General features: G+C 41.1%; 1 protein-coding gene across 3 annotated transcripts in view; it reads right to left on the bottom strand.

Moving 5' to 3' along the window:
- Positions 1 to 3,298: 3,298 nt before the first annotated feature.
- The window catches only part of Calcrl (calcitonin receptor like receptor), an 88,598-nt gene continuing 64,847 nt past the window's right edge, over positions 3,299 to 27,049 (bottom strand). For 2 of the 3 annotated variants that reach the window (XM_075984728.1, XM_075984727.1), the window contains 6 exons: positions 24,320 to 24,473; positions 15,464 to 15,524; positions 15,307 to 15,373; positions 13,295 to 13,513; positions 12,490 to 12,531; positions 3,299 to 7,624 (listed from right to left, as the gene is read on the bottom strand). In XM_075984728.1, coding sequence (XP_075840843.1) covers positions 7,400 to 7,624; positions 12,490 to 12,531; positions 13,295 to 13,513; positions 15,307 to 15,373; positions 15,464 to 15,524; positions 24,320 to 24,473 — 768 coding nt within the window. In that variant the 3' untranslated portion in view covers positions 3,299 to 7,399. The remainder of the gene's footprint in view (positions 7,625 to 12,489; positions 12,532 to 13,294; positions 13,514 to 15,306; positions 15,374 to 15,463; positions 15,525 to 24,319; positions 24,474 to 27,049) is intronic. The other variant, XM_075984729.1, reaches the window with a different exon arrangement.

Genomic DNA, 27,049 nt, shown 5'->3' with positions numbered 1-27,049 from the left:
GCTCAATGGTGGTGTCAGATGAATGAAAAGGGTTTCTTTCCATTGCAGTTACTGTGGACAGACGCTTCCAACAGGAAATAACAGAGCAGAAAGGGATGAGCTGCTTTCGATACGAAAACAAAGAGACAATGAGAAAAGGACGTGCCTATCCTCCCTGGCTTTGTACAGTAGCGGGGCTTTTTCCGCTTTTGTCAATTCCTTCTTCCAGAAACTATTTTAAAACCACGTTTTTATTCTTCCAGATCTTGTTTTTCAGATAGTTCCTTCAAACTGGTTATTACGGGGGCAGTAAGAAGTCCTTGAGAGCGCTTTGTTGTATCTTCTAGTTTGTCTCTTGTCTGTATGTGCCGATTAGAACCAGAAATGGGCACTAGCTCGTTTTACTAATCTGGTAACAATGTAACATGAGCTAAAGCTGTCAAAAACTCATTCTCAGTTACCACAGAAGGATTGCAATTCCTCTACAGATCAGATACAGCTTTGCTAGATGAGAAAAATGAAACAGTTATGTACTGAGGACCTACTATGTGTGAAGTTCTCATCAAATGGGACAAGCAGGGTAAGCCAAGGGGGAAGGTAATACCAGGGACAGAACGGTGAAGATACAGGAAAGAAGAGTTGGTGTTTGAAGATGATGCAGCTGGCTGGAAGGGGTACGGAAACCAACCATGATGAGGTGAACAGCAACCAGACTGTGCTACCGGGAGACTGACCTCAGGGAACCTTTTGAGTGTCCGCAAAATCAGTTCTAAGGAATCAACTCATTTGTTTACATTACATAGTATGCTGAGAGCTTTCCATCTGTGTTTGCTGCCGGAGGCAGTTATGTGATGGACAATTTGAAAAAGATGGAAGTCAAAGCAATCTGTCTAATGTGTAACAAACCTGAATGCATTTTTATAGACAAAAGAGGAAGAGGTGTGAAATTTTACATCTGCTTTTGTAAGTCATATGTGATACCCACCTCTGGCAGAGATCAGGTCTCACACATAGTTACCGGACAGGAGAGGGAAGGATTTGGTAAGCCTAATATTCTTCTGAGTAATTAAATAAAAAATTGGACATGTAAACTCTGACGTTTAATTTAAAGTTTAAGAATGGAAGGTATATTTATTGTTTTAATGTGAGAAAAGAATCTGAAATGATCTTTGAAAGAGCAGCGTAGCTAGACTTTAAAATGCGACCATGGAAGAAGCTCATGATTTCTGCAGGGACTCTCTTGTAATTTTATTTAAAGTTAAAGGCTTCACCGAGATTCACAGGTGTAATATTTGAACAGTGGCATGATAATATAGTAAATTAGTAGCTGGTTTGATATTGTCCCTAAGAATTATTATGTTTGACCTGTTGGAGACCACAGGTGTGAGGTTTAATATATTACTATAATCAATATAATAAATGTTTTATTATTAATATTATATTATTATAATATATATTAGAGGTATGAAAAATCTATGGCTTAAATAAAAGAATATTTAACTATTTGATATTCTTTTCAACTTGGGACAAGAAAGGATTAGTAGAAGCACTTGTGGGGAATACATATGCTTTATGAAAACCAAGGTGCTATTATCTAACATATGTATTCAGGCTCTTCCTTAGTATTGACATCTAAGGCAAGAGTCTAATAGTAAGCCTACATATTAGATGGATGTCAAGTATATAAATAAAACTACAAGATAATTCAATAAGTTTCTACTTCCCTTTTGCAAATAATTTTAACAAACTAGAAAATTAGTTTCAAATTTAGGCTTCTTAGGAAACTCAAAATCCCTGGAGACTTGCACATAAATATGCTGCTTCTGGAATAAACTACCCTCTCTGCCCTTTGGAAAGTCCCTTTGCTCATTCCCAGATCATTCCTGAAACCTAAGGGCGGTCACAGAAGATGTACAACCCAACACCAGGAAGGAAAATGCATCTAAAACTTCACATGGTACCTCCATGAGCACCACCAGGTTGGAATAGGGTATGCTGGTGGTCTAGGGTACGCTGGTGGTCTAGGGTACGCTGGTGGTCTAGCTCACGAGCTCAGACTTAACGTTCTAGGGAGACCTGTTTCCTTGATTCTGATCACTTGTCAGGACAGGAAGAAATACCAAGGCAAAGCAAACCCAAAGTTGAGAACAGTAAGTGAAGAAACAGAGGCCAATGCCTCTTTCTATTTTTCTTCCCATGGATCTAACCCTAGAACTTCAAATGCTGAACCAGGATTGATGCCAGAGCTGTAAGAAAATACATCTAAATTCTTAAGACAGACTAGAACGTATGGCTACCCTGAATTCAGAACAGGCCACACACAAACTGCCGTCTACAAAACTGACCTGAGCATGTAAACCTGGACCATCAGGCACTGCATTTTGTAACAATGATAATAATAATAATTAATAATAATAATAATAAAGAAAAACAACAAAAACAAAGAAAAAGAAGGCCATCTCTGGGTTCCTGGGCCGCAATGAATTCTCTGTTTAGGAATGTATAATGTATGCTCCTTTTGAAACCTATACATGCAGTCAGAAGCAGGCAGCTTGTGATGTTCTTGACACTCAGCAGAGGGAGGCTCAGGGCCACACAAATACACGTAGTGCACATATTCCACATGGAACACAATGAGACATAAACGACTATGCATTTTGACTTCTGTTGTTTCCATTTTTTGCTCCTGCATGCTGTGAGCTGTGCTGTTTCCACCCTTGGCTCCTGCATGCTGTAAGCTGTGCTGTGTTTCCACCCTTTGCTCCTGCATACTGTAAGCTGAGGTAAATGTTTACAGAACTTTTAGAGACTAGCGTGTCAATTTTGATTCAAGGGAAGGGTTGTTTTGGGGTCAACTGAGGGATTTTTGAAATGGTCCCCAGTTGGAACATAAACCATTTCATTTTGTAATTATAAGAGAGATGAAACCGGATTTAGTTCAACAACTTTTTTTAATAGTTGCATCTGCTGTAAACTATGTTGTAAATTTATTTGTGACGTTTGAATCGCAGTTTTCATAGATTCAAAACAAAGCAGCATTGTGCAAAGATTCTCGTGTTTACAGGAACTCCTGCTGTCGTGAGAGTACACTGTCATGGTACGGCATTGTGAAAATCAGGGGAATATTCTCCAAACACTAAAGACCGAATGTCCACGTGATCCAGCTATACCGCTCCTGATACACAGCCAAAGGGCTCTGTGTCTTATTACAGAGGTACTCACGCACCCGTGTTTCTTAAGGCACTGTTTGTAACAGCAAGGAAATGGAATCAACCTAGATGTTCATCGATAGACAAATGAATAAAAAGAATCCAAGATATATGCACAACTGAATTTTATTCTGCAATAAAGAAAAGCAAAATAACGAAAAGAGGTTGATAAACCCAGAAAAATAACTGATGGACCTAGATGCATTACACTGAGTCAGTAACCAAGATTCATTGACAAAACCACAGAATCTCTCCTATACACACGCCTTAGCTTTTAATGCCTACGTGTGTGTGCATAAACAGAGGTGAGCGTGGGTGTAAGTCTGTTTAACAAGGAGGTCAGGAGAGGAGAAAAAATGTCCAGGAAGGGTGACAATTGCAGTGGTGTGACATGCAGAAAGGGGGACGGAAGGGCACAGGGGGTGGGGTGGGGCGGGAACGTGGGTAAGAGTATGGGGAGGAGAATTCAACTGTATCTGAAAATTAAACCTATCGTTGTGTGTGCTCGGTACATCCTTTAGTTAAAAAGTAAGCTGGAACAGATTGTCAGATACCGTGTCCATGGTAAACGCCATCTGGAGGAATTCCATTTCATACTATACTATTCCCAGTGTGCCTCTGGAGTAGTATATGCTTGGAACGCTTGGTAGACTTAGGTTTGTTTCATAATGGAATAACATAACCTCAGCTGTAACAATGCTGACTCCACTTTGTGTATTAGCATTTGTTATTAGGATCTCACTCGGAGCCTTATTGTTTATGAATGATTAATTTCAGAGGTAATATGATCTGTCTGGTTGGCTCTATTGTATTTTAGCCTTTTGCCACTGAATAGTTCAAAATACCATAGGGATTAGTTCTGTTAAATGTAAGCACTTTGTTCTTATGTAAGCCTTATGTTATTTTTTAACTCTGTATCAATACTAGTACATTATTTTAATGTCTGTCTCTCCTGGGTGTGTAGTCTAATTGTATTGACTATTTTGCCTACTTTTATCAATATGTATACTTGATTAGTATTCTTAAATACAAATATTTGTATATTTACTTGTATTTTTATATTCTCAAGCATATATGGTATTTTAAATTCTCCTTTGGCATATTACTGGTTCCAACATCAGTTATTGAGTTAAACAAAATCTTTGACACATTTAAGTTTTTATTTGTATGAGGTTATGACCGTGTTTTCTTTTGAGAAAAACTTTCATTCTTCTTATTTCTAATATTTAACAGAAATCCACACTTTGAAATACAGTGCAGAAAGGAAGATGATTCTCTAAGCGTGTTCCTCTGTAAGAGAATCTTCCTTTTCTTACAGTGTAAAAACCTGTGCATGTAATAGTTTTAGCATGAAAACAAATTCATATCTTTTAATTTATTAAATACACTTACTAGTTTATTGAAGTCTTTAAAGAAAAGGCTGAAGACATCATCTTTTATTTTGCAAAATATCTCAATTGTGGCAAGAACTTTGTGAGAGATTCAGTTATTTTGTTCTCCAGAAGAGATGAGTGAGCATCAATGTTAGCTTTAATATTCTCATAAAATCTAAACAAGAGATTTTTAAATAGATAAAACATACGTTCTTTTAAGTGACTGGAACATCTTGGATATGTTTTACAGGTAACGTTTCTGTGAGTACATTAAAACACAAAGGAAATTAAAATATTCACATTAAACTATCTAGGCAGTGAGAACACTGCGAGTTCTGCTAAATTCTATACAGTTCGTTATATTCGAACAAACGTTAAACTCCAGGATGAATGGCTTATCAATAAAAAAATACAAAGTCACTTCTAAAAAGGTCAGCCATGACTATAAGAAACAACTGTAGAAAAATGATAGATCTAACTTTTAAAATACCAGAAATTCTCTAAATTAGTTTTTAGGCACCAGAGACGTTTCCCTTCAAAACTGTCAGGTTTTTGTTGTCTACAAGCAATACAGAAAGTTTTCATTGGCACTTCAGCTTTACAAGTCCAGTTTCAATTATCATCACAAAACTAAAGCTGCCGAACCTCAGACCAGTGCAGCTGAGGATCACTCCGCAGACGAGGTTGGCAGAAAGGAAATCTCAGCTACACTCAATACAACGGAAACGTGTAACACCTTTTAAACACGCTCTCTGGCAACAGCACTCTGTGCTATCATTATGGCTAATACTTGACAGTTGGGGAGAATGCAGAGCCACGTGAACACTGTCAGCAAGGATAGGAATCTAGACCTCTGAATAATAAATAGCTAAAATCTGAGAGTGGTAAAAAGAAGTTTTGTACAGTTTTGGCAACTGAGAATTCAGAACCGTCTGCATTCCCTCCTAATGATGGCTTGCTATGAAATCCAAAAAACTGAACCCACCTTAGTTACACCTTTGCCTGTATAGATAAATTACAAATATTTATACCAGATCACCTACTGTGTCAGTTCTTGACAATCTGAATTACTTTCCTTGATGATGCTAAACAACTATTGCAGCATAAATCACTACTTCTGATTCGTCCATTGTAACCTGATTGACATACTTCAAAAAACACATAAATGACTTTCCCCAAACTGACTTTTACTAACAGAAAGTCCAGAACAAAACAATATTAGAAGAACTGAATCCATTTAGATGTCTCTTTACCTCAGGAACAAGGCTTTCTTCTGTCTTAATTTCATTTAATTTAAACACCTGACAGTTCCTCCTCCATGCTAAGTTGAAGGCTTTCCCTGGCTTGTATTATCACCCACAGAAGTCTGAAATATTGAAACAGTGTGTATATTATATAGATAAAATTCCTCTATGGTTCATTTAAAAAAATAACCTGGGTCTTTTTCAAAACTAGATAGCTTCGTTTAGTAAAAGTCAGTAAAGGATATTTTAGTGAATTAAAGCCCACACGTGTAGCAGACTAGTTTTTCTTGCTGTAGGTGTTAAAAATTTCCTGATTTCAGTGAGTCGTCATCAAAATTGAAGAAATATGTCAGCACACCAAAGATAATGTGTTTGTAAAGTTATGGCTTTGCATTGTTATATAAATATTTCATATTTAATCACTGGTATTTCTAGGGTTTGTTATTAGTTCTCAGACTTCTGATGCTGGTATCTGGTTGTCCTTAAAATATTTACCAAATATAGACTTCAGGACTCTACCATAAAATCAGCCCAGATACAGCATCAGATACTAAGTTGCATATAATGCTGCATTATCTAATTGCTTTCAAAGTTACTGAGGTTCTGTTTAGGATCAAAACAATAAAATAAAATGACAGAGTATTTACAGGTTCATTTGCACAAAATCTCTCTCTCTCTCTCTCTCTCTCTCTCTCTTTCTCTCTCTCTCTCTCTCAGATTTAGAAGATAAAAAGAAATCCTTCATTGATTCCCTTCACGTAAAACGAGTGATCACTTGTCTACACAGTAGAAATGGAAAGGCCAAGGTTTCTATGTACAGATTAGGGAAACTGATCTCCTCCGAGGCCTGCACTAAGGTTTTTTTTAAAGTAGCTGACAGGGGTTTGCAGCTTCCACCAATACGTCCCCCTAGTGATTCAGAAAAAGACTGCAAATTCTTGATTTTGCTCACCAAGTGTCAGATTGGATATGTCACAGGATAGAACTGTCTGTAGCAGCAACTGAGAAACCCATAGGCATTCTGCTCAGCTGCTTTCCTTAAAGAGAAGAACATGAGATGACAGAGATAACAAACTCCGTCTAGTTTATTGGAGACGTCATAAAGATGGCTGGAGTCTCCTCTGGGAAAACCGTTCACTTCCAACAGATAACCATAGGTCAGAAAGTTTTATAACCAACATAAATCACATATCTTTTCATGTCTGTAAAATGGAGCAAGGTCTCCTCGGGTGAGAAGCGCAGAGCTCTCTGGTCAGCGCGGGTGTGAAGGTGCGGTCACCCATTTGTGCGTGCATGCAGTGCTGTGCGGGTTCCAAAACCTGGCAGCTCCCAAGAGGTGATTGTGTTTAGCTTCTTTCCAGTTCCACAGTTAACAGGTTGGTAACTCGAAACCAGCCCAGTGGGAGCATTTACTGGCCAACACTATCAGTTGAGGCTCTTCCCCCATAGAGAGAGGGTTGGACACTTATCAACACAAGTCTCATTTCATTTGAGGGCTTTCTTTGTGGCATTCAAGAAATCCATTCGCTGTTAAACCTTCTGATTATGAAATCATGGGTTCAAGTGGCAGGAAACAGGTGAGGGCTCTCTACGATCACATGACTAGGTCATACATTTTTTCCGGCTTTAAGGCAACATTTTCAAACTCTTGGATGCTTTTTCCATTTAAGTGTTCAGTGGGGCAGTCGTGACTGTAGCCTTGGACATCACTGATGGTAGACACTGTGTAGGATGCGCTGCGGAGAGCTTCGGAGTGGGAAAAGCTGTTTCCAAATTGAATTTTATATTGGTTCCAATTTCTTCGCAGAATTGCTTGAACCTATCAATCAACAAGAAGCAGAAGCAGCGAGAACAACCCATTAGTTGAGATGAAAACGTCTTATTTGAAGCACAGCAAAAGTGTTTTTGCAGAAAGGGTTTATTTTTTAAATTTAAGAGGAAGACCAAATGATCCTAGTCTACACTTTAAGCAACTAAGGAAACCTCCGCAGGAAGACCACACAGTCAATATCTGCATGCTAGTGCTGAGTAAGTGCAGGCCAGCCTGAATATCATTGTGTCAAAGCCAAAAGAAAGGGGGATAGGTTTAGCTCCTGAATAAGCTGTTTGCTTAGCCTGTTTGGTGTCCTAAATTTGGTCTCCAGTACACATAACACACAAATTTTAAGTAAAACACTTTTATACTAGGGAACAGATTACAATTAATCTGTAATTTTTATTTAATTAATATTCTAATATTTTTATTCTGTGTCTAGTCTTTAAAGCTATAATAATCCAAATGGGCTATGTGTATTTTTGTCAAACACAATTCACCCATACCTTTTGTACCCAACATAATATGTATATATGGATTTTATATCAATACCTTGATGAAATGAGAGTGTATATGAATTGGGGAATGATGCAGATAAAAGGAACACGGGGCACAGGGGAAATTACACTGCCATCATTACTAACAGTAGCTTTTATTGAATGTGCTAAAAATGTGCCACTTTCTGAAAACGCCAGAGCCTTTGTCCTCACAGACCTCACTTCCTGAAATCATGGAATGCACTGGATTGGACAAGAGTTACGGTGGAAAATGTCTAAGAATGTCGCTTCTCCACCTCTTCCTATTTTGCCTCTTTCCTTTTTAATATTTTCAATTAATTTATCACTTTTGCTTTATGTTACAAATATTTTGTCTGAATGTTTGTAACTGTGTCCTGTGCATGCACGCCTGGTGCCCAGTGAGGCCAGAAGAGGGAATTAGGGACCCAGATTTGTAGTTACAGATATTTCTGAGTCATTGTGTGGATTCTGAGGAAGGAACCTGGTCCCCTGTATGAGCAGCAAGGGCTCTTAAATCCTAGTCCTTCTCCTGCATCTTTCTTTCTTAAAACAGACGTGAACTTTAATGCCTTTTTTTCCTGAGCGAAATGAGAGGTTCTGAGTAGTATGTCAGATACAATGGCGCTGATTCTGACTGAACTGAGAACACTAGAAAGACTTTCTTCAGCCCCATCTCAGACACCATCCATCACCTTTCCGCTCTCAGGTCTGGAAAGCAGAGCTTAGAGACTGACCACTCTCGGTTCATGAAGCATTCACCCTGCCGCTCTGGCCTGACCTATGCTTGCCTGCGTCCTCATTGCTTGGATAGATTTTCCCAAGCTGTCAACTAATTTTTGGTCAGTTTTTATGTGCCGTGGGATAATCCTGTGCACTGTGAAGATGTGGTTTACTAATTCTAAATCAATACACAAGATATTTGAATTAAAGTGGTAGTAATATTTATGTATATAATAGCTTCAAAAATGCAAGCAAATGATAGCTATAATGTGTTATGTAAATATTCAGAGATGTGAACAGTATTTTTGAACAATTATGTAACTATTTTGGGTGGGAGTTATTTTGTTCTCATGTTTATAGATATCTTTCTCATTTATTATGAATACTAGAAGAATTAGATGCTGGAACTGCATAGCCTCAATCAAATGGTCATGGGATGTAGCTTCCCATAAAGTATTCCACACTAATGTTATAAAGACCTCAACAAGAAGATACCATCTTGAGGTCCTAGGAAAAGCTAACCAAATCCCAGCGGTCAAAATGAGTTTGACTGTTAGATGCTTGTCCTTGAAGAATATATGACTATAACCAACAACTTATTTCTTCTTGATGCCTAAATCATGAAAGGACAGTATCCTGAAATGTGGATTACTATTTATCAAAGTTGTTTTTAAAAGAATATAATAAAGACCCAGAGTCTTTGCAAACTGGTGTGATAAGAATGTTACAGTTTGAAGACAGAGGAAGAGTGGATGGGGAAGGGGTAGATGGAAGTCGGTGGGAGGGAACAGGAGGAAAGAAAAGAGGGGAAACTGTGGTTGGTATATAAGATAAATTTAAGAAATGTTACTTAAATAAAATAAAATTTTAAGAAAAGAATGTTACATTTTTAACCGCTTTCTCTAATACAAGATCATGCTTACTTAGCAGAGTATTAAATTAGACATTCAATAAATTTAAAAGGGGAAAAATGTAAAATGGCTGGTTCTATTAAAGATATGGATATAATTTCAGTGGTTTGTGTATGAGCTTTATACAGGCAGCTAAATCAAATGCTTAGGATAGTATAAGCTCACTAACACACGATAAGGATCAATGATAATACTCCTTAACCTAAATCAATTTTGAAGACTATGATAGAGGTTATAAAGAAAAACTACCCAGTTTTCTTTGTAGAATGTTAAGGCTTCTAAACAAATTCATTTGTTCAGTTGATGAAAATACATATAATGCACTGTTGTTTCCTATGCCTTCTGATGACCACAGCTCCTGTTTATGTTACCAGGACATAGCTTTATTTGAGTGGAATGGCACTGAAATGGCCTGGCCACTTGTCAAACTACATTTAATGAGCAAGAAATACTGAGAGGACAATAGATGTTTGCAAAAAGCCAGCAGTGAGAGTCAAGCGAAGCGCAGATATTAGGCAAAAGCAAGTCACTTGACCTAACGAGAAGGGCAAGAAGGAAACTAAAACCAAGCAACTGACTTTAACAAAAACATGACATACTTGGAACCACACAGACTTAATCTGGCGGCTATTTCTTCATGCTACAGGAGTGGGAAGAAACTAAGAGGCAGAAAGGGAGGGATGAAGGCATTTCTTCAGACAAGGGATGAATCATGCTCCAGCAGGGGTTGTGTCTCCCAAGCAGAAGGAAAGAGGACAGATATTACAGATGTTGTCATGAGCTGAGGGATCTGGCAACAACCTCGTTCAAAGGTTTTCTTCTTATTAAAGTTTTTCAAGGCCAAATTTTCTCAATTTAAGGCATGGCAGAAGAACAAGGTACTGTGTCTCTTTTGTTTATACAGATAAAGGACAACAGAAATACAAGGCACTAACTTCAATATTCCCTGGACGCTGTTTCGGAAGGAGAGCGCCAATTTGAAAATTAGATTTCTCAATTCTACGTGGTTTTTCATTAAAACAATGAGTTATCTGAGCAACAGAACGATGGAGCTATGCTATTCTAAGGAAGCGATGAGGTTGAGGCGCTGTATAAACTCCTTGCATTCCTCCCTTTACGTTCACCTTTTCAGCATTAGTGTAAAAAACTTGCTTTTATTTCCATTTTTAAGGACAAATATGCTTTCCTTGGTTCCAAATATTTCGCAAACTATAACTGCTAGGAAGAAGTGTCTCCAGAGTTGGAAGGTACCACCATGTTGGTCCTTTAGCGCCTCCAACCCTAGTCCACTACCACATCACCTACTTTACTAGTGACTCCGATTTAAATATTTAAAAGACACTAATCTGTGTCTACAGATAAAAAAGCACATCTTCCCTGTTTCATACATACTCTTTGGCGTGTGTTCATATCATTCTCATGAATATTTGATTGGTATAGCCAACATCAGCAACATACAGGATTGCCTAAGTCAGTGTGTCATAATAAAGTCAGTATGACGCATAATAAAGGCTGTCGAGTTTTCCTGTCAAAACAAATGGTGTGTGGGTTCTCTCTTGTTGCATTCTCTAGAGAGAAATGGTCACTGTCATGTATGACGTAGAAGAGTCACAGCACTAACAACAACTCGACAGCCACATATGACAGTGCTCTGTTCTCCCCCACTGTTAGACGTGGTGTTCTAAATCATTATCATGTAACGGCTTTAGGTTCAGTTACATACATGTTAGCTTTGACTTCAAACAATTTGTGTGATTACATCCAAAGAGAAAAAGTAAAAATTTACTTAGACAAGGACAAAGGACTTTATAGTTTTTCATAAGATGTGTATAATTTCCAATTATTTGTTTTATAGGAAATAGCCTCATGAATTATGCCATCTGGTCCGTGTGCTCCCCATCTGAGGTTTCCTGAGGAGTTTCTTGGTTGTCCAGCGCCTATTTCTCACTGAGCTGCTGTCTCGATTTCTGTGCTCAGTTTTGCTAGCTTGCTCCAGATGAAAACTGGCCAAGTAGACCAGAAGCAAATAAAAAGCAAAGTCAATAATGTTCAAACCACTGAGCAGTAACAATATCCAGATGGACAGGCTACTGAAGCCTCTCAAGCAGGAATTCCTCAGGTAAGACCTATAAATCTCCAATGTCAATTTGTCTTAATCGTTTGTATCTATGGTAAAACCCATCAAAAGGTTACATAGTTGAGTCTACTGAAAAGGACAAAGGGGGAAATGAGTAGACTCTGTCTCAGTATGGGCTCTATGAAGCTAAAGATTGCCCAGCACTGGCCCCAAAGCAGCATCCAGACTTAGTACATTCTCATGCTAGATCAAAGGGCTAACTCGTTCTTGGAGTATTTTGAAGTAAGTCTAACTTTTCCCTATTTCTCAACTCTAATATTACCTAAATTTTGAGATAAAAATTTGGGACTACAAAAAATAATTTTATGTTATTTTTTTCTGTGATAAAATCGGTACTTGAAATAGTTATTTTGGGCTTGGGTGGTGGTACCCCACACCTTTAATCCCAGCACTTAGGTGGTAAAATAGGCAGATGTGAGTTTGATACCAGCCAGGTCTACAGAGCAAGTTCAAGGACAGCCAGAGCTACACAGAGAAACCCGGTCTCAGAAAAAAATAGTTGTTTTGGGAGGAGTTTATAATTCCATCTTGTTTTAAAAGAAAAAAAGTTTAAATTATAAAAGTATTAAAAATCAATAACCATACCTCTCCATTAAAAAAGCAGAAAATTGTAGACACCAGAAGACCCTGTTTAAAAAGAAAACAGAATTATCTGGATCTATTTTTATTATATTCTTTATTATTTAAAACAATTTTAAATTGAAGATATTTTGGTCATATCCTTCCCCTCCACCAAGTCCTTCCAGATCTTCCCCTCTCCCTTACCCTACCCACCCAACTCTAAGCTAAATCAAAAAACAAATACTCAATAAAAAACAAAACCCCCTAAAACCAAGAAAACAAAATAAAACCAAAAGGGAAAAATAAACAAATAATAAAAAAACTAAAAACACCAAACTGTAACCAAACAAAAGCGTGCATGCGCGCGCGCGCGCACACACACACACACACACACACACACACACACACACACACACAAAGCCTGGGAAAGTCAATTATAAGTTGGCCAACTAATCCTGGTTCTGTCTAGCATGGTTGATATACCCAGTGTCATTCCATTAAAGAAAACTTATTTTTTGCCCTCCCAGCAGATATACCTGACAGTTCAGTTGTCAATCTTTACTCCTGCGGTAAGATTTTTGACCCATTCATTCACTCATTTCTTAAAAATATAACAAAATAAAATATAATAAAACAAACACTATCACACCCACGTAAGACAAGACAAACCAACAGAAGGAAAAGGGCCCAAGAGGAGGCACGAGAATCAAAAAGGGTTCCTGTATTTATAATCCACTATTACAGAAGCAGCCAGGAGAAAAACCAGGCCTCCATGCAAACTCTACACAAAACTTGCCAAGCTGGCTCTTGATTAGCGGGAGTCCCTTACCTGATAGTGCATCAGGATATGCATGACATAGTCATACACCTCCTCAGCAACCTTTCCTTCAGGCCTCCAGGGAAAGAGCACAAATTCAATGCCAAGGAGCGGGACCAAGATGAGGGTCGCTCTCACGGCTTTCATGTAAAGATTGGACTCCGCTTGGTGAGTAACTTTCAACTTGGTGATGAGAACGCGTACAATATTTAATAGGAAAAAGAGATTGACCTAAAAAAATAAAAAAGCATCTAAAAGTTAGTTCATGTTTAGTGCCAAGATGCTTCATGAGAACTGTTTTATGAGAAGATTTTATAAAACTTGGATTATTTCATGTATAAGGACTGAAGGCACATTTTTCATAATAATACACGTATTAATAGTGTGTATTTCTAGAGTAATGCTTTTCAGTTTACAGGTACATGAATTTTGGTGAAATTAACTTTTAGAAAAATAAAATTATGGTAGAATCACTATGGAGCACATTCGTCCAGGAAAAAATATTTGGGTCATTTTCTTAGTTCATTTTCTTTTTTTTTTTTTTTTTGGATTTTTGAGACAGGGTTTCTCCATAGCTTTTTGGTTCCTGTCCTGGAACTAGCTCTGTAGACCAGGCTGGCCTCAAACTCACAGAGATCCGCCTGCCTCTGCCTCCCGAGTGCTGGGATTAAAGGCGTGCGCCACCACCGCCCGGCCTTAGTTCATTTTCTATATAATATTAAGGCTTGTCTACGATTTCAAGTCAAGATCTTATGAAATCGATCTTTTAGAAAAAGGAATTGTCCTTAAGAAATGTTAGGTTTTAAGGATGTATTGGTGTGTGTGTGTGTGTGTGTGTGTGTGTGTGTGTGTGTGTGTGTTCCCATGGAGGCCAGAGGAAGAAGTCAGATCCCTGGAACTGGAAACACAGGCAGCTGTGAGCTGCCCAATATGCAGCTGGGAACAGAACACAGGTCGTCTGGAAGACCAGCAAGTGTTCTTCCCTATGAAGCCAACTCTCCAGCCTCAACAAACATTAAATTTGAAAGAATTGCCTTTCCACTGGAGCCCGTACTGTAGACTCCCCAAGCATACTATGCCATCATGATTCTGTACATATTTGGTTTCTCTTCCTTTTTTGTGATCATTGCCACAACACCCTTTTATTTTTTTTTTTTAGCCTTAAATTTTTTTTTTTTTATTAAGGATTTCTGCCTCCTGCCCGCAACCGCCTCCCATTTCCCTCCCCCTCCCCCAATCAAGTCACCCTCCCTCATCTGCTCTAAGAGCAATAAGGGTTCCCTGACCTGTGGGAAGCCCAAGCACAACACCCTTTTATATAAACATTTCTATGACGAGTACCTGAAATAAGACTGTCATTTTCTTTATGCTTAGGAAGAGATGATCACACAACTGAACCAGCTGACATCCAACCTAGCCGATGAAGTTTTGACTTGCTATCATTGTAAATGACTTTCCACAACTACAATTTACTAGCTATTGTCCTGTAGCAACTTTCCTAAAGGGTTTGCATTGTCTTTGAAGAGATTCATAGAAATCTGAAAATGGAACTTGACTCAGTAGTTAAGAACCTGTCTTAGGAAGCATTAATTTCAATTCATCTATACCCTCCCATCCCTTTCATCCATGTTCTCTGTCAGACAGAGAGGGAGAACAAGGAAAGAAATATTTGATTGAGAGATTATGGGGCTAGCAAGAAACCTGGCACTAGGGAAATTCCCAGAAATCCACAAGGATGACCCCAGATAAGACCCTAAGCAGTAGTGGAGAGGATGGCCTTCCCCTGTAATCAGATTGGTGACTACCTTAATTGTCATCCTAGAACCTTCGCCCAGCAACTGATGGAAGCAGATGCAGAGGTCCACAGCTAAGCACTAGACCGAGCTCCCAGAGTCCATTCGAAGAGAGAGAGGAGCAATAATATGAGCAAAGGAGTCAAGACCATGATGGGGATACTCACAGAAACGGCTAACCTGAGCTAGCAAGAGAGCGACAGTGAGAAACGGAGGGTTTTAGTTACATACCAGTAGAGCAGCACAAATCGGCCCATGGATGATGTAGAGGAGGTGGGTATCTGAGCTGATCCAGCAACTAGGGGATAAAGGAAAGACAATAATGTATAAACAGAAGGTTTTCGTTTTGCTTAGTTCTAATAGAAATCACAAATGGAAGCCATCTTACTTGTCATTGTAATACATGCTTCTGGCCATGGCGTGGATGCAGGCGGGGAGCAGCGGAAACCCTACAAAGAAGCAGACGCAGATGAATGGATGTCTTTCCCTACAGGTGAGGCTTCTCAAAGAAGGCACAAATATGACATCTGGAGACACTTCAGGAGCCAAAAATAATGAGCCACCTACGTCTGCTGTGTGATGGCCAAACAGTAAATGTGACAGACTGTCAGGCTAGACATACATCATTCCGAATCCGTAAGATTCCAGAGATTAAAACCATAGCATGCTGCTAAGTCACAATCCTTAAAAGAATTTCTGTATTCATTTACTTTCTGTGGGATGAACTTGGCTAATATGTAATATCAATGTTGGAAATTTTTGGGACTGATAATCATCTCTATTGTAAAAGACAGATTTCACAGTAATCCATGTTTTGCAGGGAAAAAAGAGAAGATATGTTTCTTATACCAAGATTTCTGTGTGTTTTGAAGCTTCTAAATAAGATCTTGAAAAAACTGAAGTAAAGAACTGTTTAATAAAGACAATAAGAATGTGCTAACAATTGGGTATGTGAACAGGCATATGTCTTTAAATCTATCTCAGTATCTACGTCTCCATCTAGGTAGAAAATTAAAAAGTAAAATGACTGCTTTATCTACATGAATCAATTTTCTACATATTATGTTCTTATATCTTATTTCAATGACCTTAGGAAGCACACACAATGCCAAGAGATTATGTGAAAGACGTAGATCTTTTGCATACTTTAATTTAATTATTGAAACCTTTAGTTTAACTATAAAATGACAGTCTACGTTCTTTACAGGGTACTCCGATGATTCTCTGCAAGTTCAAAGCCTTCCTAATCTAATAGCAAGTTCTAAGCCAAAAAAATCTGGTCTCAACAATAAATAGACAGACAGAAGAAAAGGAAGGAAGGAAGGAAGGAAGGAAGGAAGGAAGGAAGGAAGGAAGGAAGGAAGGAAAAGAGAGAGGGGGAAGAAAGAAAAAGAAAGAAGGAAAGAAAGAAAGAGGGAAGGAGAGAGGGAGGGAGGGAGGGAGGGAGGGAGGGAGGGAGGGAGGGAGGGAGGGAGGGAGGGAAGTCAATCTCAAAGGTTCCTTGGTGGAGTTTAAAACACCAGTGACGAGAGGCGGAGCGCCGGCGGCCAGACGCACAGAGGCGGAGCGCCGGCGGCCAGACGCACAGAGGCGGAGCGCCGGCGGCCAGACGCACAGAGGCGGAGCGCCGGCGGCCAGACGCACAGAGGCGGAGCGCCGGCGGCCAGACGCACAGAGGCGGAGCGCCGGCGGCCAGACGCACAGAGGCGGAGCGCCGGCGGCCAGACGCACAGAGGCGGAGCGCCGGCGGCCAGACGCACAGAGGCGGAGCGCCGGCGGCCAGACGCACAGAGGCGGAGCGCCGGCGGCCAGACGCACAGAGGCGGAGCGCCGGCGGCCAGACGCACAGAGGCGGAGCGCCGGCGGCCAGACGCACAGAGGCGGAGCGCCGGCGGCCAGACGCACAGAGGCGGAGCGCCGGCGGCCAGACGCACAGAGGCGGAGCGCCGGCGGCCAGACGCACAGAGGCGGAGCGCCGGCGGCCAGACGCACAGAGGCGGAGCGCCGGCGGCCAGACGCACAGAGGCGGAGCGCCGGCGGCCAGACGCACAGAGGCGGAGCGCCGGCGGCCAGACGCACAGAGGCGGAGCGCCGGCGGCCAGACGCACAGAGGCGGAGCGCCGGCGGCCAGACGCACAGAGGCGGAGCGCCGGCGGCCAGACGCACAGAGGCGGAGCGCCGGCGGCCAGACGCACAGAGGCGGAGCGCCGGCGGCCAGACGCACAGAGGCGGAGCGCCGGCGGCCAGACGCACAGAGGCGGAGCGCCGGCGGCCAGACGCACAGAGGCGGAGCGCCGGCGGCCAGACGCACAGAGGCGGAGCGCCGGCGGCCAGACGCACAGAGGCGGAGCGCCGGCGGCCAGACGCACAGAGGCGGAGCGCCGGCGGCCAGACGCACAGAGGCGGAGCGCCGGCGGCCAGACGCACAGAGGCGGAGCGCCGGCGGCCAGACGCACAGAGGCGGAGCGGCGGCGCCCAGACGCACAGAGGCGGAGCGGCGGCGCCCAGACGCACAGAGGCGGAGCGGCGGCGCCCAGACGCACAGAGGCGGAGCGGCGGCGCCCAGACGCACAGAGGCGGAGCGGCGGCGCCCAGACGCACAGAGGCGGAGCGGCGGCGCCCAGACGCACAGAGGCGGAGCGGCGGCGCCCAGACGCACAGAGGCGGAGCGGCGGCGCCCAGACGCGGCGGAGCGGCGGCGCCCAGACGCGGCGGAGCGGCGGCGCCCAGACGCGGCGGAGCGGCGGCGCCCAGACGCGGCGGAGCGGCGGCGCCCAGACGCGGCGGAGCGGCGGCGCCCAGACGCGGCGGAGCGGCGGCGCCCAGACGCGGCGGAGCGGCGGCGCCCAGACGCGGCGGAGCGGCGGCGCCCAGACGCGGCGGAGCGGCGGCGCCCAGACGCGGCGGAGCGGCGGCGCCCAGACGCGGCGGAGCGGCGGCGCCCAGACGCGGCGGAGCGGCGGCGCCCAGACGCGGCGGAGCGACACCGCATTCAGGAAGAGGCTTTGGGAGACCAGCGCGGCAGCAGACGCAAGCAGCAGAGTCAGGCGGGCAATAAGGAGAACAGATCGCCCTACTACAATCAAATCAAAGAGGTAGGCCTTTGTTTGGCCAGGTCACTGGCAAACGGGGAGCCTGGTCCTGTCCGGAAGACACTTCGGAGGGGTGAGAGGGTTCTTGGCCTGCGGCAGAAACCAGGAAACAGAGCGAGGGCATTTTGTAAGCGGAGCCCTGGGACAGCAGGGAAACCTGATCCGGTTTTTAAAAGACCTATTAGATAGGATTAATAGGAGGAGATGGGCAGACGCCAAGGCAAGAACTCACCCAATAATCTGAAAAACAACATGAAAACACCAGAACCCAAGGATCTTACAACAGAAGTATTTGAACAATCTAACACAGAAGAAGTGGAAAAAATTGACTTTATGAACGCAATAGAGTCCCTTAAACATCATGTAAAAAATGCCCTTATAGAAATGGATGAGAAGTATAACAAAAAGTTTGAAGAAATGAGTAAATATGTACATGATACCCTGGGAAACCAAGATAAAACGATCAAACAGGTAATGGAAACAGTTCAAGAATTGAAAACTGAAATGAAGGCAAGGAAGAAAATACAAACTGAGGACCAGCCGGATATGGAAAATCTAGGTCAACGAGCAGAGTCTACAGAAACAAGCATAATCAATAGAATACAAGAGATAGAAGAAAGAATCTCAGATGCTGAAGACACCATAGAGAAAATAAACGAACAGATCAAAGAAAACAGCAAAACCAACAAATTCTCAACACAAAACATTCAGGAAATATGGGACACAATAAAAAAACCAAACTTAAGAATAATAGGTATAGATGAAGGAGAAGAGTCACAGCTCAAAGGCCCAGAAAATATATTCAACAAAATTATGGAAGAAAACTTTCCCAACTTAAAGAAAGATATTCACTTAAATATTCAAGAAGCATACAGAACACCAAACAGACTGGATCAAAGAAAAACATCTCCTCGCCATATAATAATAAAAACACAAAATATACAGGTTAAAGAAAGAATATTAAGAGCTGCAAAGGAAAAAGGGCAAGTAACTTATAAAGGTAAACCGATCAGACTTACACCTGACTTCTCTATGGAAACTATGAAAGCCAGAAGGTCCTGGATAGATGTTCTGCAGAAGCTAAGAGACCATGGATGCAAGCCCAGACTACTATACCCAGCCAAGCTTTCGTTCACTATAAATGGAGAAATCAAGACATTCCAGGATAAGAATAAATTTAAACAATACGTAGCCACAAATCCAGCCCTACAGAAAGTAATAGAAGGAAAACCACAACCCAAGGAATCCAACACTGCCAACACTGCCTACAATAACCCGGGCATCTAGTGACCCTTCACCAGCACATCTCAAAGAAGGGAGACACACAATCTCTACAACCAAAAGCAATAAGAATAACCGGAGTAAACAACCACTGGTCATTAATATCACTTAATATTAATGGGCTCAATTCACCTATAAAAAGGCACAGGCTAAAAGATTGGATACGAAAACAGGATCCAACATTCTGCTGTTTGCAAGAAACACATCTTAACCACAAAGACAGGCATCTACTCAGAGTAAAGGGCTGGGAAAAGATCTTTCAAGCAAATGGTCCTAAGAAAAAAGCAGGTGTGGCCATATTAATTTCTAACAAAACTGACTTCAAACTAAAATCAATCCGAAGAGATCGAGATGGACACTTTATACTCATAACAGGAACAATTTGTCAGGATGAAGTCTCAATCCTGAATATTTACGCCCCTAATATAAAAGCACCCACGTATGTAAAAGAAATATTACTAAAACTCAAGGCAGACATCAAACCACACACACTAGTAGTAGGAGACTTCAACACACCTCTCTCTACAAGGGACAGGTCAATCAGACAGAAACCTAATAGAGAATTAAGAGAATTATTGGAGGTAATGAAGCAAATGGACTTAACAGACATCTATAGAACATTCCACCCAAATAGGAAAGAATATACCTTCTTCTCTGCAGCTCATGGAACCTTCTCAAAAATTGACCACATACTTGGAAACAAAGGAAACCTCCACAGATACAAAAAAATATCAGTGTCCACCTGTGTCCTATCTGATCACCATGGATTAAAGTTAGAAGGCAACAACAATGCTACCCACAGAAAGCCGACAAACTCATGGAAACTGAACTGTCAACTACTGAACCACACCTGGGTCAAGGAAGAAATTAAGAAAGAAATTAAAGTCTTCCTTGAATTTAATGAAAATAAAGAGACAACATACTCAAACCTATGGGACACAATGAAAGCAGTGCTAAGAGGAAAGTTCATAGCACTAAGTGCCCACTTAAAGAAAACGGAAAATGCATACATTGGGGACTTAACAACACACCTGAAAGCTCTAGAAAAAAAAGAAGCAGACGCGCCCAGGAGAAGTAGAAGATTGGAAATAATAAAACTGAGGGCCGAAATCAACAAAATAGAAACACAGAAAACAGTCCAAAGAATCAATGAAACAAAAAGCTGGTTCTTGGAGAAAGTCAACAAGATCGACAAACCCCTATCCAAACTAATTAAACGACAGAGAGAGAACACACAAATAAATAAGATCAGAAATGAAAAGGGGGACATAACCACAGACACAGAGGAAATTCAGAGAATCATTAGATCTTACTACAAAAGCCTGTATAACACAAAACTGGAAAATATAAAAGAAATGGACACTTTTTTAGATAAGTACCATATACCAAAGTTAAACCAGGACCAGGTGAACAATCTAAACAGACCTGTTAGTCGCGAAGAATTAGAAGAGGTTATCAAAAACCTCCCTACCAAAAAAAGCCCAGGACCAGATGGTTTCAATGCGGAATTCTACCAGAACTTCCAAAAAGAGTTAATACCTATACTCCTTAATGTATTCCACAATATAGAAACAGAAGGGTCATTACCAAACTCCTTCTATGAAGCTACAGTTACTTTGATACCAAAACCACACAAAGACTCAACCAGGAAGGAGAATTACAGGCCAATCTCACTCATGAACATCGACGCAAAAATCCTCAACAAAATACTGGCAAACCGAATCCAAGAACACATTAGAAAAATTATCCATTATGATCAAGTAGGCTTCATCCCAGAGATGCAGGGCTGGTTCAACATACGAAAATCTATCAATGTAATCCACCATATAAATAAACTGAAAGAAAAAAATCATATGATCATTTCATTAGATGCTGAAAAAGCATTCGACAAAGTTCAACACCCCTTCATGATAAAGGTCTTGGAGAGAATAGGGATACAAGGATCCTACCTAAATATAATAAAAGCTATTTACAGCAAGCCAACAGCTAACATTAAATTGAACGGAGAAAAACTCAAAGCCATCCCACTAAAATCAGGAACACGACAAGGATGTCCACTCTCTCCATACCTCTTCAATATAGTGCTTGAAGTTCTAGCAATAGCAATAAGACAACATAAGGAGATCAAGGGGATTTGTATTGGAAAGGAAGAAGTTAAGCTTTCGTTATTCGCAGATGATATGATAGTGTACATAAGTGACCCCAAAAATTCTACCAAAGAACTCCTACAGCTGATAAACACCTTTAGTAATGTGTCAGGATACAAGATCAACTCCAAAAAATCAGTTGCCTTCCTTTACACTAAGGATAAGGAAACAGAGAGGGAAATCAGAGAAGCATCACCTTTCACGATAGCCACAAATAGCATAAAATATCTAGGGGTAACCCTGACCAAGGAAGTGAAAGACCTATTCGACAAGAACTATAAGTCTTTGAAGAAAGAAATTGAAGAAGACACCAGAAAATGGAAGGACCTCCCTTGCTCTTGGATTGGGAGGATCAACATAGTAAAAATGGCAATTCTACCAAAAGCAATCTATAGATTCAATGCAATCCCCATCAAAATCCCATCAAAATTCTTCACAGATCTGGAGAAGACAATAATCAACTTTATATGGAGGAACAAAAAACCCAGGATAGCCAGAACAATCTTATACAATAAAGGATTGTCTGGAGGCATTACCATCCCTGACTTCAAACTCTATTATAGAGCCACAGTATTGAAAACAGCATGGTATTGGCATAAAAACAGAGAAGTCGACCAATGGAATAGAATAGAAGACCCTGACTTTAACCCACAAACCTATGAGCACCTGATTTTCGATAAAGGAGCTAAAAGTATACAATGGAAAAAAGACAGCATTTTCAACAAATTGTGCTGGCAAAACTGGATGTCAATCTGTAAAAGAATGAAAATAGATCCATATCTATCACCATGCACAAAACTCAAGTCCAAATGGATTAAAGACCTCAATATCAGTCCGAACACACTGAACCTGATAGAAGAGGAAGTGGGAAGTACTCTACAACACATGGGCACAGGAGACCACTTCCTGTGTATAACCCCAGCAGCACAGACACTAAGGGCATCATTGAATAAATGGGACCTCCTGAGGCTGAGAAGCTTCTGTAAAGCAAAGGACACTGTCACTAAGACAAAAAAGCAACCCACTTACTGGGAGAAGATTTTCACCAACCCCGCAACTGACAAAGGTCTGATCTCCAAAATATATAAAGAAATCAAGAAACTAGACCGTAAAAGGCTAATCAATCCAATTATAAAATGGGGTACTGAGTTGAACAGAGAATTCTCAACAGAAGAACTTCAAATGGCCAAAAGACACTTAAGGTCATGCTCAACTTCCCTAGCGATCAGGGAAATGCAAATCAAGACAACTTTAAGATACCATCTTACACCTGTCAGAATGGCTAAAATAAAAAACACCAATGATAGCCTTTGCTGGAGAGGTTGTGGAGAAAGGGGGACACTCACCCATTGCTGGTGGGAATGCAAACTTGTGCAACCACTCTGGAAAGCAGTGTTTCGGTTTCTCAGGAAATTCGGAATCAACCTACCCCTGGATCCAGCAATACCACTCTTGGGAATATACCCAAGAGAGGCCCTATCATACAACAAAAGTATATGCTCAACTATGTTCATGGCAGCATTGTTTGTAATAGCCAGAACCTGGAAACAACCTAGATGCCCTTCAACGGAAGAATGGATGAAGAAAGTATGGAATATATACATATTAGAGTATTACTCAGCAGTAAAAAACAAGGACTTCTTGAATTTTGCATACAAATGGATGGAAATAGAAAACACTATCCTGAGTGAGGTAAGCCAGACCCAAAAAGAGGAACATGGGATGTACTCACTCATATTTGGTTTCTAGCCATAACTAAAGGACATTGGGCTTATAATGCATGTTCCTAGAGAAGCTAAGTAAGAAGGTGAACCCAAAGACAAACACATAGGCATCCTCATAAATATTAACCTTCATCAGGCGATGAAAGGAGACAGAGACAGAGGAGCACGGGACAGAAATCTCAAGGTCCAAATCAGGAGCAGAAGGAGACGGAGCACGAGCAAGGAACTCAGGACCGCGAGGGGTGCACCCACACACTGAGACAATGGGGATGTTCTATCGGGAACTCACCAAGGCCAGCTGGCCTGGGTCTGAAAAAGCATGGGATAAATCCGGACTGGCTGAATATAGAGGACAATGAGGAATACTGAGAACTCAAGAACAATCGCAGAGGGTTTTGGATCCTACTGCACGTACTGGCTTTGGGGGAACCTAGGCAGTTTGGATGCTCACCTTAGGAGACCTGGATAGAGGTGGGCAGTCCTTGGGCTTCCCACAGGTCAGGGAACCCTGATTGCTCTTCGAGCAGATTAGGGAGGGTGACTTGATCGGGGGAGGGGGAGGGAAATGGGAGGCGGTTGCGGGGAGGAGGAAGAAATCCTTAATAAATAAATAAATAAATAAATAAATAAAAAAAAAAATAAATAAAAAAAAAAAAATAAAAAAAAAAAAAAAAAATAAAACACCAGTGACCTCTTTTTACACGCGACAAAGGAAATTCAGAAGACCATATCCTTAATTCATAATTTTAATTCTATTGTTTAGTCATTCAACTAAGATAAGCTTGTCGCTGGAATATCAATGTTTAAAAAGATGTATTATTAATCAAAATGAGACTAGAGAAACCATGAGTCTGTGACACTTGGCTTTCCATAGTTAATCCATCACAGCGAGGAAAGCCTCGGTTTACATGTTAAGAGTGATTGGTAATAAGTCACACTGCCTGAGAGCTGAAAGCCTTCTCAATCAGTTGGTTACAAAGGTCATGACAGTGGCACCTACCCCAGCCGAGAAAGTAATACCACATCAAGTGCTGCTTCTCTGCAAACACGGCCACCACAATGAGCGTGTGCAGGTAAATGCCTTCACAGAGCATCCAGAAGTAGTTACAGCCCATCAGGTAGAGATGGATGAACTGAGACACTTTACAGCTCACCTGTGACAAGGGAAAAAGTGGTTCTTAGTCTACAAAATCCCCATGAGAAGCGTTTGTCCAAGTTTATTTCAGAAACCGTGGGATTCTTCTTTCCCCACCACACAACTGTGGGCACGAGGGTGTCTGGGCCGCACAGTGCTCTTCTGAACACCACCCCGTGATGGCCCTAAAGTTATTAACCATGAACTTTATCAGTTCATAAGAACCATGTGGTATTCCAAACAGTTCTGCAAAGTCCAAAATCTCCCTTTGCTTGAGGGTGTCTGCTTTTCTAATGTGTTCCGATTATTGCACAACGAACATAAACTGTCCACCCGTCCACAACTGCAATCTCTTTGATTGTGGCTGTGGCTTTCGGTTAGAAAAACTTTGATAGCCTTATCTGCACTTAATTAAACATGTCCAGATACTTGGAAAATTTTGTAACCTTCATTCCGCAGGAATAAATAAAACTTACTGAGTAATTCTCTAATGAAGCTAAAGCACTGGAAAGACGTTTAGAGTTATCACGGGTTAGAGAAAATAGCAAGTGCATGAATGTCATCATAAAGGCTCTGGAAAATTGTCATTTATTCACAGTTACCAAATTCTTGAATATTTCTGCGGGGCATGCACTGAAAATGGCGACACATTGTACAGATAAAAACACGAGTAGCAGAAAAGTTAAATAATTTGCAGATATTCATATATTAACCAGGTCTGCCTCCTAAACAAAAGTCTATAATTTTACTTTCATTATTACATGAAATAACACCTTCCTTAAGGATATTTGTAATGTCATTTCCTCATCTGTGTGGAAAATTTTTTTACAAAATTTTAAACAATGCAGTATGTGCTTTACAAGATGACAACCAAGTCTCTTAAAGATAAAATAATTTTAACTGCACAATTTGAGTATATTTATGATGTGTTTAACCTTTAATAGTTATATAGGTATTACATTCTGATGTGGGAGTGTCATATATCAATCTGTTGATTTCATTGGTTAAGCAATAAAGAAACTGCTTGGCCTCATAGGTTAAAACATAGGTGGGAGGAGTAAACAGAACAGAATGCTGGGAGGAAGAGGAAGTGAGCTCAGACTCGACAGCTCTGCTCTGTGGAGCAGAGACGCCATATGCTCCTCTCTCCTGGGCAGACGCACATGATGAAGCAAGCCGCCAGGTCAGACATGCTGAATCTTTCCCTGTAAGACCGGAGCTACACAGTTTATTAGAGATGGGTTGATCGGGATATCAGAATTAGCCAGTAAGGGCTAGAGCTAATGGGCCAAGCAGTGTTTAAAAAAAATACAGTTTGTGTGTTGTTATTTCGGAGCATAAGCTAGCCAGGCGGCCAGGGTGCTGGGGACACAGCCCCGCAGCTCCTATTACTAAAACATTCTTTTCTAATTCAATTTGATTCTGATGTCACTTTAATCCCAGCACTCGGGAGGCAGAGGCAGGCAGATATCTGAGTTTGAGGCCAGCCTGGTCTACAGAGCAAGTTCCAGGACAGTCAGGACCACACAGAAAACAAAAAACAAAACAAAAAAATAAACAAAATTAATATAAATTATTATAAGAGAAAGCATTTAGACTATACTTCAATAAATATTTCTGTAGAGAACACTGTTACTATAATCAAAAATATGCTTTTCTAAGTAATAAATTCACCGTACTTTAACTTATACTTTGTTCAATAAATATATACCCTTGTAAATAATTGTAGGATTTAGAAACTCCCATTGGGTTACACAACGAATCCTCTCATTTGTAGAGAAACTCATTCTGAAATGGCAGAATGGCAGCTCATGTTTTATATTGCTAATTATATCCTGGCCTGTTTCCTGCCCCAGTGACTTTAGAGAGAAACGCGAGAAAGATTAAATCGCCCGGATGCACATGTGTAAACCATGGGCGAAACTTCAGAGCTGTGTAAATTACCCTAAAAACACATAAAACACATGTTATTATTGACCCATTTGTTTCAAACTCCTTCCCTTCTCTGATTTCAGTAACTAGATAATATAATCCAGAAGACACAGCTTGATGCTCCCAAGAGCACACATACACCACATACATATGCCACGCACACGCACACACAAACCCACAGCACATACATACTCCAAACACACACACATACACACACTACAAATGCACCACACACACAGACACACACACTACATACATATGCCACACACAAGCACACACAAACCCACAGCACAAACATCCACCAAACACACACACACACATGCACATCACTACACACACCACACATGCACACCACATACACACAGCACACATGCACACACATACCACACACACATATGCACATACCACGCATACACACACCACACACATACATACCACACATGCACACATAACACATATATGCACACCACACAAACACATACAGCACACACATCATACAAACACACAGAAACACCACACAAATACAGACACACACACACATATCCATATCCAAAATTGGAGATCTGCAGCGATATTAAACTAGATGCTTCCAAAAGTGTGACTACTTCTGCTATATATACATATATTTGAATCCAAATATAGCTTACATATAAATATCATTGG

The sequence above is a fragment of the Microtus pennsylvanicus genome, chromosome 9 (genome assembly GCF_037038515.1).
Source record: "Microtus pennsylvanicus isolate mMicPen1 chromosome 9, mMicPen1.hap1, whole genome shotgun sequence".
Taxonomy (NCBI): Eukaryota; Metazoa; Chordata; class Mammalia; order Rodentia; family Cricetidae; genus Microtus; species Microtus pennsylvanicus.
The sequence above is the reverse complement of the archived record's forward strand: the minus strand, read 5'-3'. Positions and strand labels throughout refer to the sequence as shown.